Source organism: Mus musculus, chromosome 3 (genome assembly GCF_000001635.26).
Source record: "Mus musculus strain C57BL/6J chromosome 3, GRCm38.p6 C57BL/6J".
Taxonomy (NCBI): domain Eukaryota; kingdom Metazoa; phylum Chordata; class Mammalia; order Rodentia; family Muridae; genus Mus; species Mus musculus.
The window spans coordinates 40,797,991-40,817,097 of record NC_000069.6 but is presented as its reverse complement, the minus strand read 5'-3'; the positions used below and the strand labels follow the sequence as shown (position 1 = coordinate 40,817,097).

The following is a 19,107-nucleotide window of genomic DNA, read 5'->3' as shown; positions in this document are numbered from 1 at the left end:
TCAGGTCCCATGTCTGTCTGCTCAGGACACTCTTCTCTCCTGGGTGAAGCAGAAACTCCTAGTAGAGGGAAGACGGAAAAGACAGCCATGGCTTAAATCAATAAAAGCCCAGCCTCAAAAGAGGGTGTGTGTCCTAAACAGCAAATGAATTTTAAGAATGAATTTATAGTAACTTATCTAATATTTAAAACAAGTATTTAGCCAATAAACCAAGTTAAGGAAAACTTACCACTGTGTTTATTTTATAAAATGTATTTGCAGAAATCTTATCAGACACAAGTGCTATAAAAATAAATATAAAATATACACATTTACATATTGCTTATAATACATTATTTACACATTCAAAAATTGAAAACTATGTTTTGTCCGTGATTCTCAATGTCTTATTAGTAAAGAAAATAACAAAAACAAACAAGCCATACACAACTTAGTTCAATACAAACATAGGAGCACAAACTTTGAAGGATTACATGCTTGGAGCAAAATTAGATGTCCTAGCCTTATGACCACTATATTAGGTAACTGAAATTTTATTGTTTTCTTATTATATTTTTATTGTGTATATTAAAATTCTGTTTAATAGAAAGGCTTTCTGAAGTTAAAGTAAATTTAAAAAATCACTTACTTGAAAGCCAGCCAAAAAGTCATTTATTAAATATAGACTTCTGAGACTTAAATTACTGAAAATTAGGAGTTGGATTAGAAAACATCAGAAGGATGGAAGAAAGACACTGTAATTTCTGTTTGATGTATTCAGGTAATTTTTCATTTTCTCCATACCTAAGCAGAAAAACAGACAGAATTTCATTACTTGGACCTTTATACTCAAAAATACATTTCCCAGCAATCCTTTAATGACAAGAGATACATCAAGAAAACAATAAATACATCTACTACGATTCCAAATCATCTGAAACATGCCTAATTTGTTTCTTCAAAAACACACTTTTGATAGTTGTGTACAAGCATAGTTTTATTTTTAAACCAATACTTTGATCTGTCATTAGTTGAATACTCAAGAGACAGCATTTGTATATTGGGAGGACTAGTGTGGTTTGCCTTCAAAACTGTCAGTGCTGGGTTGTATAATTCAGTTACAGAGGGCTTACATAGCATCCACAAGGCCTGAGGTTCAATGCTTAGCATTACTAAAAACCAAGTTGTTAAGGCTTTTAAAAGACACAACTTTTATTTAGGAAAAATAACCAAGTTTATTTAATTTGACTTTTTTGAGACAGGGTCTCATAATCCGGGTTGGATGGTTATATAGCCAAGGATGATCTCAAACCCCTGTTAACTGTATGTGTACTACCACATCCAGCTGGGGCTCTTCGATCACTTTCTACCTTTTAGTTCCAGACAGTGCTGTTCACCTATTGGATTAGATTGGGTAGCCTGAGAGCCAAGGATCCTCTTGTCCCCAGCTCCCCAGTACAGGACACATTGCCTTGCCTTCCTTACTCATGGGTGCTGGGGCCCTGAACAAATGTGTTCCTGCTTACAAAGCAAGTCCTTAAGCAACTCAGCCATCTCTTCAGCCCTCCATGTCCTTTGTGTGTTTATTATTTGAGACAGTTTCACTGTAACAAAGCCCCTACCTGGCCTGAAAGTCTTTATGTAGATCAGGCTGGCTTTGAATTAAAAAATCCACCTACCTCTCTGCCTCTCAAGTGCTGGAATTAAAAGTATATATCACCACACCTGACCCCTCCATGTTCTTTTAAGTAAATAATTATTCTATTTCCCTAAGTCCATTCTGAAAAGAGTCAACCTAATTAGGTCATTGAACAGTAAGGGTTACAGGAAATCCTATCACTTGAGTTGATTATGGGTAGATTATTCATGTAGATAATCACAACATTTATATTAAAGGCTCTGAATAATTAAAATAATGAACAGTTTAAGTAAATTATTAAAATATTATGTTTATTAAGTCATTCATTTCAAGCACAAAGAAAGCAAAATGAGCGCAAGCACTGACTCCACCCAGTGCTGTAAGAGCTTACCTAGTTGTCTGACCATCTGGTGATGTGTAACTGATGGAAGATACTCCTGCCTGGACAACCAACTGTGACCCATCATTAAACTGAACCCACACAGCTCCGCTAGTTAGCTAGAAAAGCAAAAGGCATAGAAAATGACTACACAGAAGACAACTTGATATTTTCTAAGGGCTCACTTAAAAAGTGTTCTATACAGTTTTGCTTTATTCATTCATTTAGTGTTTGGGGTTCCCCCACATTTTTGAAACAGTGCTTTGGTATATAGAACTAACTGGTCTTGAACTTAAAGAGTTCTGGGATTAAAGGCACATATCACACTTAGTTATTTATTTTTTCATGTGTATGGGTATTTTTCTGTACATTATACTCTGTACAACTTGCTCACAACACCTGAAGAGGCCAGAAGACGGCATCGGATCCCCTAGGACTGGAATTACAGACCATGTAGGAATAACCTGAGTCCTCTGCAAGAGCATGAAGCGCTCTTAATCATGGAGCCATCTCTCCAGCTCTCCATCTTGACCTTTCAGGATGTCTCACTACATAGGCCATACTGGCACTGACTTAACTCCTACTTCTGCTTCCTAAATACCAGGATTCTAGGCCTGTGTGATCACTCCCAGACCTAATACAGCCTTACAAGAAACTGCTGCCGGCATCTACAAACTGGGGCTTGTAAGATCTTAGTATTGAAAACATTCATGCTCCCCTGCCTCTTCAGACCATTCCTCTAGTGGCTAAGGCATCATGATATTAAAATGACTCAATAATTTGGTTACTTGAAATTATCCAATGAGTTAGGGTTTTGTTTTTCCCCCCATTAAGGTACTTCTCCCAAGATAGGTCTAAGAAATCTTGGACAAAAGCCCCCCTGTGGTATCTCCACTGAAACAGGCCTTTGAGCAACTATAAATGGAGAAACGTGTGTAGTAGGTAAGAAAACATCATGGCCACCAGACAGACAGTCCTGTATTTACACCAAACCACAGTTACACATGCTACAGGACTATGCTAATCAATCTACCACTGGGGATAAACCTGACAATGTATGTGAGAAACAGGACCGCACAGCAGGTAGTCCTAAACAAAAGGCTCCAAGCACCATGAAGTACTAGAGTAAAATTTACTTAACTGTAAAGTAAAAATATACATGCCAAAAGTCTTCATGCTTCACACCTTCTGAGGACACACACAGTGTAAAGGTATAAACAGACATAAAACTATAAATTTGAATTCAGTGTTGATTTAGTTTCTACCATTTCAAATGTCCTAGACATCATTCTCTATTCTGCAAAACCCTTATCATGACATCAATCACACCTCATATCAACATCAGAAGCTTTCTGATATAACCAATATAAAAAAATTACATACACACACACATTCTCTCCCTCCCTCTTATTTCCTGAAGAAAAGTTGTTATAATAATGTATATTATTGGGTTAATACTTTAATCAAGAGGTTTGCAGTGAGAAAATTGCTGTCTTAGAAATGTCTCACCTGTGTAGCCCAACCAACATTTTTCACAAAAACAGATTTCAAAAGCTGTGCAGATTTAGGAAGACTTGAAGAGACGCCTGTTCCTGTGGCAGTCGCTGTGTGGCCAAGTCCTTCAACTGTCACAGTCTTTAAACCATAGGGAGAGAAGATATTCCTTAGCACATTTATAAGCTACTTTAGGAAAAGTATAAGACTGCTTCATGATCTTTACTTTTCTTAAAATAAAAATTCTAAAAATACCAACCTCATTACTCAAAAATGAAAGGAAGGCCAAATCATGTCTTCTGTTTTCATTTTAGTACATTTCTTTCCTTTTCTTTCCTAAGTTATTTTTTGTAGCTAAAGTTGGCGAATGCACATATGCAAGAGTATATATATATACATACACACACACACATACACTATCCTTGTATATTTACATACAGTCTTCACTGGTATGACAATTCACTGAGGAAATCAATTACTTTGCTGTGAGCCATGAGGCAGCTGAGAGCATATGCAAGGACCTTTAGTTTATTCAGGCAGACATATGGCAAAGTAGCTGAGTGAGGCTGAAATAGTGATATTTTATTTTTCTGGGTGGTGCTGGAATCTAACCTAGGGACCTTTAGCATATATTTGACAACTGAGCTGTACCCAAACCTACAGCTCCCTTTATAAAGGACACCAGGCACTCCCTTCAGGGTCTGAAGCACGTGCTGATCGTATGTACTTACGGAAGGACTGAGTCCTGGGGACTGTGTGGGGAAAGCGGCACTATTCACGCTCAGTCTGCTTGCTGACGCCTGCTCTCCCTTACAGCAGCTTGGGTCCACAGGAGGAGCTGATAAGGCTTTAGGTGAACTAGTATTACCAGGTTTTCTGAAGAAAAGAGAAATATCCTGATGTCCCCTAAAGCTTGTCAATGTATAGAGAACTAAGCACTTACTTAGTGTTTTTTGTGTGTGTGAGACAAGAACTCACTACACAGAAATCCACTTGTTTCTGCCAATGCAGTGTTATAGTGTGGGCTACGAGGCTTGGCTACTAAAATTTTTAAATTTAAATTTTATTTACTATGTCTGTCTGTGTGAATGGTGTGGGAATACAGGTACATATATGCTCCAGAGTGTTTTTGGAGGTCAGAAAATGAAATTTGGAGTAAGTTCTGTCCTTCAATCTTTATGGCGGTTTCAGGGATCAAGCGTATGTTAGTAGCAAGCATTTTAGCCAGTAGGCTATCTCACTGGCTCTTGTAGCTGTTCTGAGATGGAGTGGCCTCCAGTCCTCCTGGAGGACTGGATTTTGTAGGTGCCAGGATTATAGGATGTCAGCCTGGTGCAATTCTAAACATCATTTATAAGGAAATGATGTCAGTCTTAAACAGTCTAGCATTTTAGCCATTGTTAGGAACCTTAAGCTCTTACCTTCCTACGATTATAGGGAAGAATGAAGAACCCCTGCTTCTCTTTTCCTCCTCAGAGATTACAGATTCCAGTGACAAGCAAATACGGTGACCCTATCACAGAGAAGATGGCCTCCTGTCAAGTTTACTGCTTTAACATGGGATTGTTCACTAGATCAAGAACAGGTACATACCTCATTAGCATGGTCCATATATACTTTTACTTCCTCTTTCAGGCTGGTAACTTCATTTTCATTTTTTAAATTATAAGATATCCCTGTTTTCTCAATTATGTGAATTAAATTTTCAGTTTTATGTATTTTGGCTCCTGAAAATTAAGTAGAAAGCCACTGCTATGAGTTCTTTTATTATTCCTATATTTAATTATTATATCAGTACACGCTGGCTGACAGGTTATTTACATTCATTTATTGACCATTGGTAAACAGTACTCAATATCCCATCTTGTCGCGTATCTGACCCGACTCCGCACAAAGGCATGGTACTTATACAGACTAGCAGGAACAGCTGTATATGATCATGTGCTGCACATAACATGGGAAGCCTTCATGGAGAGACAGGAAGAGGCAAATCATCTTCACAGAATGCTCTAAGAGACTGTCTGGTAAACCCCATCTTTTGCCACATTTTTGTTGTCATAACTTGCATGTGGGTTTCGAGTAAGATATGGAATACTGCTTTTCATGCAGTTTATACCATAGACTGACAAGAAGCTGCGCAGAGAACAAGGACCAGATCACACAGCTGTTACTGATAAGCTCCCAGGTACAGCAATATCTGAGGATCACACGTAGGAAACTCACCATCATAAAACCAAACTTCGAAATCAGCACCAGGAGAATTTTCCATCAAAATACATTTAGCATATCTTGTAAAATAAGTGATTTTGGGAGTTTTAGATCTTACTAGCTGAATGAATCTGGAAGCATACTGATATTTCCGCCAGTATTTTTCTACGGAGGAAAAAATATACCTAATATTAAGGAAGAGTCAGCTAAACATACAATTGCACCTATGTTCTAATTTCTAGTAAGGTTAGACAGGCTTCCTTCTTTTTGAAAGTTACTTCAGCCAAGATGCGCTATTCAGTAGTTATTTCTCCAATTCAGAGTTTCTTGGACCTTCCACTTCTAGGAACCAACACCTACAAATTATTTTCATTTCAAATGTGAAAAACTAGATACTTTATAGTAAAATTTTTGATGATTCTAGATACACCAATAACCAAGCAAGAACATAGGCTATAGTTCCGATGTTATTGATGTTACTTCAGAGCGAGGTTCATGGAAGCATACCGTAAACAGCAGAGGAATAAGATACACAGGATCTCCCCAGACACTAAGTACATGAACCTGACTGGTAGCCCAAATGAAAGCAAGGCAGTTACAACCTACTATATCCATCTCCTGCTTATGCACATACCTGGTAGATTGTCAAAGCTGTACCTACTGATGTTGTCAGTAGGCAAGGGAGGTCTGTCAGCAAGAGGAAAGCCTCTTCCATCGTTCGGGTAATAAACAGTGATCTGATTAAAAGAAAAATTAAAACTCTTAAGTATTATTGTTTGTTACCGAAAAGCACACAAGATTCTGTTAAACATTAATTTTAAGGATAATATTAAAATAGTTTCTAAAAGTAATAAAGTATTTTAAACTAAAAATTTAACTTTATTACTAGTAATAATTATTTTTATTTTTCAGTTATTAATTCCAAAGATAGATTAAATATAATATTGTAAAAAGAGCTGAATACCAAATGTTTAAAGGCACAGCTGAAGTTACAAGTTAATACAATGAGTACACTACCATAGTCCCATCACTCGATATCTGAAGCACTTCTTTCACATATCCTTCAGACGCACACTCTCTCAGAAGCTCCACACACACCTCCTCTGAATCAAGGATGCTCACCTAGAGAAACAGAAAAATCAGATCAACAAAATGTTTCTTTACAACACTTCTGGTACATAGTACTTAAAAGGGAAAAGTACTTAACCATAGCAGAACTAGCAGATCCAAGTGCTGCTTCAGGGTGGCAGTCTGGAGCAGACATGTATCTGGGTGCACTTGTGAGCCAGAAGGCATAAAGGTGAGAGTGTGCAATCAAGTGTGACACGCTAACCAATGAGCAAAAAGCAAGCAGAAGGTAGGGTGGGGAACAAGGCCGCTGAAGACAATGGGAACCAAACAAAGGCAAGACTGGATGACATGGGAAACAAAGAACAAGTAGGCTCAAGACAGAATCACAAAGAAATTATTTCCTCTTCACATATGCTCATTAAATTCTAAACACAGAAGTGCTTAAATTTAAATTGCTTCTCCTTTTTTTTAAAGGCTGTATTTTCTAGTTTACTCTTGACTAGAAATGAAATTAAATGTAGAAACTGAAGCTAAATCAAAGGGCTAATATTAAATGTCAATTCACTAGCTGTAAGTATAAATAAAATATTTAATACAGTATATAGCCAATAGTATTTTAAAATATTTTCATCTAACTATTTTTAAAATATAATTTAGGGTCTAGAGAGGTATCTCTCTTATTGCTCTTACAGAGGCAGTTCCCAGAACCACATGGTGGCTTTTAGCTGACTGAAACTGCAACGCCAAGGAACTTTAATTCCTTTTCTGGCCTCCCCAGCTACCAGACAGGAATAGAGTACCTATATATATATATACAGGTAAAACAGACACAAAATCAAATACATTAAAAAGCATCATTAACTTAAGAGTTCCAAACTTCTCAGAATCAACTTGCCATTCTTATGAAGCTAGAGGGAGTACCAGGCTAGCGTACACACCTGGGCTCACAGCATTCATGAGGCAGAGGAAAGGACACTTCCAAGGCAGTCCTGGATTGCCTACTAAAAACTGTCTTAACACACACAAACAAAACCCAAATACTACCTCTTTAAAATCAGAGAGAAACTATGCTATTTTCCATGAATGTTCAATTTCTCCCCTTCATGTTGTTTAGAGTACCTCAAATTCCAGTAATAGTATAAAAATCAAAAAGATCACACTCAAGAATTTTATTCTAAAGAAAACATCAAATAGTAACTTAGAAAAATAACTGACATACCACAGCCTTTTTGGTTTTCTGTCTGATTGGCTTTAATCTGTGAGCAATCAGAGGAGATGTAATACTTCTTAAGGTAGGTTTCTGGTAACCCAGTGTCGACTCCATACTTCTATTCTTGCTTTGTTCAGAATGAGGATGTAGGCCCGGCTCCTGTGGCATGACCTCAGGCTTATGGTGATGTGCACTCATGTATTTCATGGCACTCAGCTGCTTTACAGCATGAACATTGGCAGAAGTATCAGCATTCTTGCTGGCTCTCGTGTCAGTCCAAGCGTTTCGTAACGTGTCCTGCAAATCTGGATAGTCCTGGAAATCTCTGTTTGGGCTAACGGTGTGGTGCTCATTAGTTTCTCCTAAATGAGCTAAAACATATATTAAAAAAAGCAATTTAGTAAACGGTAGCGTAACGTGCTGACTATAATAGCATTTGGAGGTGCAGGCTTTGAAGACCGGGTCTTTCTATGTAGCCCTGCCTGTCCTGGAATTTACTATGTAGATTATGCTGGTATTGAACACAAGAGATGGACTGCCTCCACCTCCCAGATGCTGGGATTAAAGGCATGTGCACCATGCCCAACTCTATAATAGCACATTTTTAAACAACAGAAAAAGTCAGTTATAAACATTCATTTATTGTATTTCGAAGTCTATTTAAATCAGTAAATTGTAGCTGTTCTTTTTTTTTTTTTTTTTTTAAAGACTTTATTTATTATTATAGTAAGTACACTGTAGCTATCTTCAGACACACCAGAAGAGGGAGTCAGATCTTGTTACGGATGGTTGTGAGCCACCATGTGGTTGCTGGGATTTGAACCCTGGACCTTCGGAAGAACAGTCGGGTGCTCTTACCCACTGAGCCATCTCACCAGCCCCCATAGCTGTTCTTGCTAAATGAGAGAAATATGTAATTATCTCGAGATGACAGATATGCAAATTTCTTCCACAATAACTAGTTTACTATATTTAACAGTATTTACTATATATAACATTATTATATACCTTATAAAGAAGCTATTAAGAAAGTGAGCTTCTTCGTAACTTCTTAAATACATTAAGAACAAAAGTAGTTAAAGGAATATTTGAAGTGCGGTTGAAGAAAAACTTCTAGTATTTTTATGGCTATGAAAATGTACTAGCATGAAATCAAATTTTCAATCGAAGCAAAAAGAAGTTACTCATTCTAAGGCAAGCCAATGTTCATCAAAAGTGTTCCTGACAAGAATTCCCAGTCTATGGAAGAAAAAAATATGTAAATCTTTTTTAAGCCAAGGACTGTTTATCCCATCTCCACTTATAAAATAAGTGGGAAAAAAACCAAAAAATCAATATATATATATAAAATTTAATCAAGTGAAACTTTCTAGGGTAATTATCTTATTTCTTTTTTGAGACAGGGTCTCACTTATGCTGCCTAGCTGGTGTTAGAAGCCATGAAATCGTGATCCCTATGCCTCAGCCTCCCAAGTGGTCTAATTAAAGGTATGGGTCACCACAGCCTGCTGCTATTATTTTTTAAAAAAGGCCTTAAATGATCAGTTATATAGAACTTTAGTTTTTCAGTATTAAACTCTCAATCTTGATCACAATTTATTCTTAAATAACTTGTAAAGCTTCTTGTCCTCACATTCTCATTAGAAGGGAAAATATTTTGTATTAAGCAAAATACTTTAAAATTAGAGCAGAATTTATATAAAGTTTTTCCCCCCATCTCAGAAAAGCCCATATTACCAAATAAAAATAACCTGGAAATAAGTAAGTACAAGATTATAAGACTAATTAATATATAGGGCAATTTTGAAGTTTAAAAAACCAAACCAACCAACCAAATATATAAGGTCATATTAACTTATTTTAGACTTGTGAAACTCAAACATGTCATTTGAGAAGGAGAACAGACTCCTTGACAAGACAACTCTGCCTAATGAGAGCCACACCTCAACACTCCCCAGACAACAGTGTTTGGTGTAAGATGATCTCCTCCTCCCGATGCTGTCTTCTAATTCTCTTTTCCCACCCACCTTCTGTGAGTGTTAGTCATTAGTAGGGGATACTTAATCTCCACATTACTAATAATGACCTAGGGACACCCGCTTAAACATTTAGGTTTCAATATGAGTAACTATTGGCAGACTAAAATTTTCACATCAGCTTCTTACAAGTGAAGCATCTTTTGATGACTTTATGTGTTGCAATAACAGCTGATTTTGACACAGGCATAAGCAGAACAGAAGCAGCAGCATCTAGCCTAAGCTAGGACTACTTAAGAATCCTGGCTCTTCCGCCTCATCACAGAGAAGCTGTGCAAACCAAGATCTGTGTACAGTTTGCTCATGTATAAATAGCTTTGTTCCTATTTACAATGAAAACTTAAGAAAATAATTATATATGTTAAATATTAAGGAGTAAAAGTATAAATATTCCAAATCTCAAGCAATGGTTTTCTTAGATAGAAGTAGAAAACTGCAATGTTTGCGAGTTCTAGGTCATTACATTTTAATTAAATACTCCATTAAAAACTCACCATTCATTTGCAGATTCCCAAACCACTGCTGTACCATTTCCATCTGAGGTGTCTGGTCTGCAAATGGAAAAGGAGTTTTTCCTAGACAATGATGATTGGAACTAAAGAGGGGGGAAAAAAATCCCATAAACCAATTATTGGAAGGAAGGGTTGGGGACAGAACCCAGGGCTATATACATATACACATGCTGAATATGCGCTCTAAGTTAGAGAATTCCTAGTCCCTAAACATTTTAAGGCAGAAACCTTAGAACAGATTTAAATACCTAGAATTTTGGAGTAACTATAGAAAACAGTATTTGTATAAGCATCTCTAAAACTGCAATACCAAAATGCCATGGTACTATAATGGCACCACTGTATGCCTACTATCCTTTTATAAGTGTGTAACTCAAACATTAAGAAGATCACACACAAAACTACAATTAGGCAATAAAACTACTGTTCATATCAGAAGGCAGTCAGTATCACAGCTATTCCTCACTCAGCCCCAGCTTCCCTCTACATGCAGCTATTAGTCCTTTAGCGATCAAACTTGTTCAATAAGTTTAAAAGATTATCCTTATACTGCTCAGTCATTATACGGTCTTTCAAAAGATCCTTAACTATTGGCTGTTTGGTGTTTAATGAAGTTAAAACATTGACATTGCTTTTGGTGGGTGAATACCTGTGTTGATTTTCATCCAGTGATCTTCTAGGCTTTGAAAGCATTTCTACTGAGTGACAACGTTCTACTGAGTATGTTTTTGCTCGAGACTGATTAGAGGGGCTGGCTCTATCAGAGGAATGAGCTCTGCGCAGGTATCGAGAATGCGGCCTCTCTTCTGCATCTTCAATCACTCTCCCCCGTCCCCTACTATTAGCTTCTTGTTCTGGATTTCCCCATTGAGTACAAAAATTACTTCCATCTCCTGAAGAAAAGTCACTTGAATTTTTATTTTTTTGAAATACAGTAATTTTATTTGGAAGTGGTTGACCAACCAAAAGTCTTCTGTCAAGTAGGCTGCCACTCAAACTGGTACCAGAAGAGGCTGTAATTGTTGTGGAAAGTGTAGCATGCCCACTATCCATTGAGTCCTCTACAGTCCCTACGTCTTTACTCTTTGGTGAAGGATTTCGTGACATGAAAGGATGGTCCAACACAGAAGACAGACTTAACCGATCTGCAGGGTTTCTACGAAGTAACTGGTGGATAAGGTCCTGGGCCTCTCGTGACAAAAAGGCTGGCATTTCATAATCTGCCAGGACTACTTTGTTCAATGTGTTCTTGACTGTGTCAGTGTCAAAAGGTGGTCTTCCAATAAGTAACGTATAAAACATACAGCCCAATGACCAAATATCAGATTCAAGTCCATGTGCACTTCGAGTTGCAATTTCTGGTGAAATATAATTAGGAGTCCCACAGAGTGTATAGTGCTTTTCATGTGGCATATTCAACTGCGTTGCTAGTCCAAAGTCAGCAATTTTTATGTTCATATTCCGCGTAAGTAAGATGTTAGAGAGTGTGAGGTCCCGGTGCAATATGCCATGAGAATGAAGATATAACATTCCTGTGATAATCTGGTGCATGAAGTGCCTAGCTGTGAAGATAGAAAAAGAGAGAGCTTAACAATTCAAATCTGGGAAATTTATTGTTTAGAATACACGATAAAATCTAGTATACACGCCAGAGTATTAAAGTCCTAGCTTGCAGGTTAGATTTATCAACTAAAACACCATTCTATCAATATAATGCTATCTAATTCCCCTCAAGAAAACTAGACACTCCTTTTAATCTTTGCTTTTTCTTACTTATGAGCTAACAGAAGCAAAACTTTATACTAGTTGAAAGTGTTTAGAGTAACTAGGTAACTAGATAAACACAAGAATTTAAATTGTACAAACAATAAATATATTACTTGTAAAACAAAAAGTATATTTCTTTAATGCTTCCCAAACTCTGTCCCAAAGCTTTCCATCTTACAGACTGAGGCAGGTCTCTTAAATCCAGAACTCACTTATTCCAGCTAACAAGCGCCTGGGGGAATCTTATTTCTAGTTCCTGAGTACCAAGTACAATAAGCAGGTTGTCACATCCACCCAAGCATTTCTATGAGTGCTGGGGTCCAAACCCCAGTTCTCACACTTGCATGGCAACTTAACACACAGCCTCCACTGTAAACATTTGATATACTTCTTATATGTTTCTGCATAACTACATATAAAGCTACAGACATAATGCATTTAAAATATTAAAACAAATGGTATCAAAATAGTTTCATTACTTTTCCTTCTTTAGCATATTTCAAAGTTATTTCTATAACAATATCACAGATTTTTAAAAAATTTTACTTAACTGCCATTGGACATTTGTATAATTTCTGATGTTTCAAGATTTCACAAAAATATAACATTCTTGTTCTTACTTTTTGTGTTATAGTGAGTTTCTCTCTCTCTCTCTCTCTCTCTCTCTCTCTCTCTCTCTCTCTCTCTCTCTCTCTCACACACACACACACACACACACACACACACACACACACACGGAAATGGTCCTTCATTACTTTGGTTAGGACCCTCATGACCACTACTGAGTCTACACGTCTTTCATGTTTATTAGCTATTTGAGCTTTCTCCTTAGTAAATAGTCTGCTCATATCTTCTAGTTTCTTATTTGATTATCCTTCCCCTTTTAAGTACACCTTTAATTTTTCAGCCTGAGTTTTTTAGTTAAATGCACTACAGACAAATTTGTCAGCGGAAAACAGGGAGCCTGGGCTTTGTGCATATGTGCTGAATTAAACATACCCACTGAACTACAGCCCCAGCCTCATCAGTCATACATTTTGTTTGCAGATATTTTCTTATCATCTCTGTCTTAAACTTTGTTGGTGGAAGGGGAGTGCATCTTTGGTTATATATAAGTTTTTAAGTTTAGTTCGGTCTAACATAATTTTTTTCTTTATAAATATTGTCTCAGTAAAATGTTTATAAAAAATTATAAAGCATTTTGAAAAATACAATAACCAACATCTATATGTATGCAACCCATCCTCTCCAGTTTGTATTATTTCCTCAGAATTAACTATTAAAAATGGAACTTGAGAGAAAAGTTATCAATGTTTCACAATTTAGTATTTGTTACCACTGTCCAACAGATTTAAATGTATAAAATGCTCTGTCAGGCCAGTGTGATAGTTAAGCAGGAAAAGGTGTTTGTAGGTGTTTGACAACCTGAGTTAGATATCTAGAGCCCACCTGATAAAAAGAGATGGCCAACTCCCTAGAGCTAACCTCCGACCATAACACACAAGATACAAATGAATAACAGATAGTAAAAACAAAACCAAAAACCTATCAGCATCCATATTCCTTAGCTCTATCTGCAGTATTAGTTGTAGTTTGGAAGAGAAAAAAAACCAAACCAAAACAGTAGTTTAACAACATATGGAGCTTATCTGATTTAAGAAAATGGGGGTACAAATTGAAATTCATTTTGTATTTCATAAAAAATATTATTATGTGTGAAAAAAAGCTTTGTTGCTATGTGCATTTAAAAATCTGCATTGCAAAGATATGTTACCTGGGGAGTCTGAATCACTCCATCCTTTCAGAAGTTGACTAATAAGCTAATAAGCAATAAGTAATAAGCATAGTTCTCTGCGTTTCAGACCTTTCATATATAGTAAATGTTCATAATGTTTATTTGGAAATGTTAGTCAAAGACATTCTAAGTTATTTTCCAGATTTGAAAGGATTTTCTATAAACTGTTACTAATAATTTAATTTAAATTTGTTTTTAGAGAACAGAAGGCTTACAAATCTCTCTACTTTTGTAATACTTGATTTATAAATGCCAGTTTTGTGGGGAGTTCTCCTTTTTAAATTTAAAATAGTTTTATCTGTGGTTGGAGAGATGACACAGCTGATAAAGAGATACATACTGTTCTTGCAAAGGACCCAAACTCTATTCCCAGTATCCATGTTAACCCTCCAAGGGCAGGGACCCCTACCTACACTACATGCACATACTCATAGACAGAGGCACACTTATACACATGCCTTAAAAACAGAAAAGAAATTGTTGAGGCTGAAAGGATGGCCCAGTGGATAAGAGTCCTAGCTCACCACCCAGAGGACCTGGATTCACAACACTCACATGGTACCTCACAATCAGGTTCCAGGGGATCTAATTTCTTCCTCTGAACTCCCTGAGCACCAGGCACACATACAGTGTACAGACACACAAGCAGGTAAAGACTCAATACATGCAAAAAAATAAAATAAAATAAATTTAAATATGTATTACTAATCTGGGTGTAGTGGCTTATACTTTTAATCCCAGCACTCATGAGAGAGGGGTAAACTGTGAGTTTGAGACCAGCCTAGGACAGCCAGAGTCCTTGCATCAACAAAACAAAATTACACAAATGTTATAAAAATACCACATTTTTCAAAACCACACATTGAAAAGCCAAGTTTTACCAAACAGAACAGAGAGAGACAAATTCCACACCCCAACCCCCAAAAGACACCCACCTTCCCTTTCTGAGAAAGGCTTCATTCTGTTCTTCAGATATCTGTTCATTTCTCCATTGTGGCACATTTCCAATACCAGGTAGACATAATTGTTATCTTCAAAGTAATTATAGAGCTAAAACAGAAAAGGGTGCCGTCAACTATACGAACATCCAGCTTTCCTTAACTACTTTAATACATCTGGTATCTTACCTCCAAGACAGAGGGGTGTTTCAACTGGCAATGTATTTTCACCTCATTTTGGACTCTCTGTACCATTCCAGCTTTGTACATGGCTTTCTTATCTATCTAAAAATAAGAGGGCAGATTTATTTGTTGATTTTTATGGTTGTGGCTTGATCTAGAGCCCTGTGCATGCTAGAGAAAAGCACTCTACCACCTAGCTATACCCCTAAGCCCAGACAAAAGCTCAAACAACAACCTATAATTGTAAGAAGTCTTTTTTTTTTAATATAGTCTTTGAAGTCAGTTTACTCCTATCTGTGCTCTGCCCTCGACCTAACAGAGTACATTCCCAGTATGTCCAGTGCATTTATGTGATAGCAGAGATTGGCCCTGGAGTTAGGATTTTCTTTTTCCCAACTCTTCAGAACTGGGATCACAGGCTGACCATAATGGTATTCTTGGACCGTTACAGCCACAAATGAGCATATTATTATTATAAATTGCTGACTTCTCATTACCTTAAGTATTCATAGCAACAAAATGTACTGGTCTCCTGAACCCTAGTAAAGTATAAAACTTCACTTAAGCAAGGTTAAGAGTCTCTTAAATGTCCTTAAATTCAGATGCTGTACTTAACAGCTGTCTTTTGGTTATGCAATGTATTATGCAATTATTACAAATGCACACATTTGGCAGGGTGGCAAGGTGCAGTCTTTAGCAGATAATGAGTGGGACATTTTAAATAGCATGCCTTCATTGCTCTCTAGTACCTTGCAAAAATACTGAAGAAACAATAACTAATACATTCTTACCATTTTGATTGCAACTTCCAAACCAGTGTGTATGGACTCAGCTCTGTAGACACCAGCAAATGATCCTTTACCGAGTAGATTTCCAACCTTAAAGTCCTTTTAAAAAAAAAATTAAGGATTACACGTGAGGAATCGCAGATCTAGAAAGTAAGAAAGTTGGGTAGGGGATGGGATGTGAAATGGGCCAAAGAGAAAAGGAGACATGGTTCAAGCAGCTGCCACACCTCGATGATGCAGGTGTCTGGGGTGGAAGGCATCTTGACGCTCTGAGAGATTTTCTGAGCTCCCTCCCTGATGGAGGCTAAGGACTCTAATGAGCTGGTTAGCTCGGGTCCCTCCTCTGGCCCACCAGGTTCCCGCCGCAGCTCCCGCCACGGTAACCGCCATCCCCGGGGAGGGGGCAAGCGGAGCGCGGCTTTGGAGGCGGGAGTGCGGACCCGACGCCAAGGGACCAGGACCGGGCGGGGCCCGCAGCTGGAGACACACCTGCGGGGTACAAGGCGCTCCCCTCCGGGCGGGGCTCCAGGGGGCGGGTCGCTTCGCCTGTCCCTCGGCGATCAGCCCCGCCACCGCCACCGCGCCTGCCCGCCTCATCCCCGCTTTACTAGTGTCACTGAGCACCAGTGAGCGCCTGAGCCAGACTGGGCCTCAGCCTCAGCCCGCTAACCCGTCTGGTCTCCCGTGTGTTTGTGCCGAGCCACAATGGACCTCCCCTCAGCACTGCGCTCGGTTCACCTCAGCTCACTGGGTCCCGGAATACCAGAGTCCGCCTCCATCGGACCTTCCCTCAGCTCCGCGCCCGCCGGCCTCACCTCGATCCTCTCCCCGATGCACGCCGCCATGTTCCCGAGCCGCCGGCGCCCGGGGCTCGGCCTTCTCGCAGTCCCTCCGAGGCAGCGCTCCGAGAAGCCAGCAGGTCTTGGCGCCCATCAGGACGCCTTCTCTACGCCGCCGCTGGCGACGCCGCCAACGCCACCGAAAGGTACCCCCGGTACCTCCCGAGGCCTGGGCGGCGCCCCGGAGCTCCCATTTTGAAAAATTCCCGCCGGTCTCCGAACGAGCCAGCCTGGCGGTGACGTCAGCACACTCTCCACTTCTTAGAGGCGGAGACCGACACGCATGCGCAGCAGGGGCTTTCCCTCGCTCTAGGCCGGAAGTGGGTTTTAAGTTTGACGGAAAGCGGTCAGTGTACGACTGACCGTAGCGCGGACGCTAATAATAGGTTACGTTTTGACCTGAAGGATAATAGGGCTTTGGCTTCCCGCAGAAAGTCTTTTAAATAAGTGTGTAGGTTTGGCCTAAAGAGAACTAGGGGGAAAAGTCCATTACTTTCCTTAGAACAGCCCCGAACCCGCCAGCCCACCATGTACACCGTTGTGCCATTTTCCTTTTTTACAGCTATTAATGTGTGGTGCTTTAAGATGAACTGTATAGGGAAAACACCGACTCTAAAGTAAAAAAAGCCTGGGGATGTACCTAAGTGGTAAAATGCTTTCCAAGCGTGGACATGTCCTTGGGTTCTAGTTTCTTCTTTCCCAGCAACCCGCTGCCCGGACAGATATTAAAGGTTGGACACAGCGACGCACTGGGGTTGAGTCAGTCCATTCTTGGACTCTAAGGAGTTCCAGGCTAACCTGGGCTACCAATCTTACAAATTTATTTTGAGCCATATGTGAGTGACCTAGGCTAAGTCATTTTCCTCTAAAAATGTTTTGAAGAAAGAGTAGTGGTATGGATCTTTACATTAGTTGCTAGTAAATAATCCGACAGGGGTTTGCTTTTTAGCCTAATTGTTTTGAGATTTTTTAATCAGATGCAAAAAGATCCAAAGTAGTGACTTGTTTTCTGAAGATCCTCAATAGTGTGTTCTCTCTGTGTCTGTGTTTTATCTCAACTCCTAATAGTGTTCCAATCCAGGTCTAGATTGCTATCCCCAAATGCCAGTGATTCCAGGACAAGAAGTGAGGCAAGGAAAGATTCATTTGGAAAGACAGCAAATCAGAGATGATGGCACCTGGGTGGTCAGGGGGTCTATCAACAAAGATGAGTCGTCTTAGTGGGGGCCTGTGTCTCCAAGGGCAATTTATAGTTAGGAATAAGAGGAATAGGCTAGCGGGCACTTTTAAAAGGTTCTATGCTGAGTGAGGTCCTCATTTAGGACCTTTTTGTCTTTGGCTGCAGTATCCTTGAGACAATTAAGGCCAACCTCCACACATATTTAAATGAACACGTTATCCTGCAAGCAAGGCATCACTTCACAAGTTTCATGCTTTTCAGACACTGTGCACATCTCAGGGGTAGGAGATACCGACATAGTGAGTGAGACCTAGCTGCTGTGGGAGAGAGCCATATTTGCCTATCAGTACTCAATGCTGTCAGCTAGCCTCCTGTTATCCACGTCCAGGGGCTCTGATGCCACCTTCTGGCTCCTATCGACATAGCACTCATGTACACAAACCTATACTCACATAAACTCACGTTATAAAAATAAAATCTACAAACAAAAAAGCTGATCTCATGTACAGAACTTTCTCAAAGCTGTTTGAAAACAAAGCACCGTGCCTGCCGGATGGAGCTTGTGTGAAGATACTTTATAATGAACACGTAATTTACGTACACACAGGAATGATTGCACATCAAAAACAAAAACCTGCAATTTAATGGATTCATTTGTAGTTTAAGGAATGTTTACATTCATAGAAGCACTCTCAATTTTCAACATGATTTAACATTCTAGAATTCTAATTTCAAGCACACTGGCATATTAGAATTTCCCTTGCAGTGTCTTAATAGGCAAATAAGATTATTATGACTCAGGGTCATGCTATGCACCTCAGGCTGGCCTTGAATTCCAGAGCTAGATTTTAGATGTGTGCTACCCGATCTAGTTTCATAGATGATTTAGACTGTTGCTTAAAAGTCTTGCAGATGTCTTTGGTATTCCTGGGCTTTATTTTGTGGCCTCAGAGTTTTTGTAAATATTTCACATGTATTTAAAGTTTATCAGAGCCCATTAATAGTCTGTTGATATAAATCCATGCCCTCGTTACTTTTTGTTGCTTTATATATTTGCCTTGTGTTATCACTTCATTGTCAGCTGCAGTC

General features: G+C 38.9%; 1 protein-coding gene across 7 annotated transcripts; it reads right to left on the bottom strand.

Moving 5' to 3' along the window:
* Positions 1–214: 214 nt before the first annotated feature.
* Plk4 (polo like kinase 4) lies at positions 215–17,147 on the bottom strand. 7 transcript variants are annotated; one of them, NR_045576.1, is made up of 16 exons: positions 16,815–17,147; positions 16,003–16,098; positions 15,218–15,313; positions 15,026–15,140; positions 11,178–12,086; positions 10,511–10,611; positions 7,990–8,351; positions 6,717–6,821; positions 6,334–6,436; positions 5,715–5,864; positions 5,085–5,218; positions 4,913–5,004; positions 4,223–4,367; positions 3,507–3,632; positions 2,010–2,116; positions 215–783 (listed from the first exon to the last, which is right to left on the bottom strand). NR_045576.1 is itself a non-coding variant. In NM_011495.2 (16 exons), the coding sequence occupies exons 1-16, from the start codon at positions 16,842–16,844 to the stop codon at positions 681–683; spliced, it is 2,778 nt and encodes a 925-aa protein (NP_035625.2). In that variant the 5' UTR covers positions 16,845–17,147; the 3' UTR covers positions 215–680. The 7 variants fall into 7 exon arrangements, 6 of the variants coding, with proteins under 6 accessions (NP_035625.2, NP_775261.2, XP_006500831.1 ...); NM_011495.2 differs by having other exon boundaries at positions 11,178–12,090; NM_173169.2 differs by having other exon boundaries at positions 6,798–6,821; positions 11,178–12,090.
* Between the last annotated feature and the right edge of the window lie 1,960 nt (positions 17,148–19,107).

Excerpts from the sequence above, each read along its gene's own strand:
- Plk4 (XM_006500768.3), bottom strand. The coding sequence starts at position 16,259 with ATGCCTTCCACCCCAGACACCTGCATCATCGAG. Across the intron at positions 6,822-7,989 it reads AGAAAACCAAAAAGGCTGTG|GTGAGCATCCTTGATTCAGA; the intron begins GTATGTCAGTTA and ends CTGTTTCTCTAG. Across the intron at positions 3,633-4,222 it reads CCCCAGGACTCAGTCCTTCC|ACTGTGACAGTTGAAGGACT; the intron begins GTAAGTACATAC and ends TATGGTTTAAAG.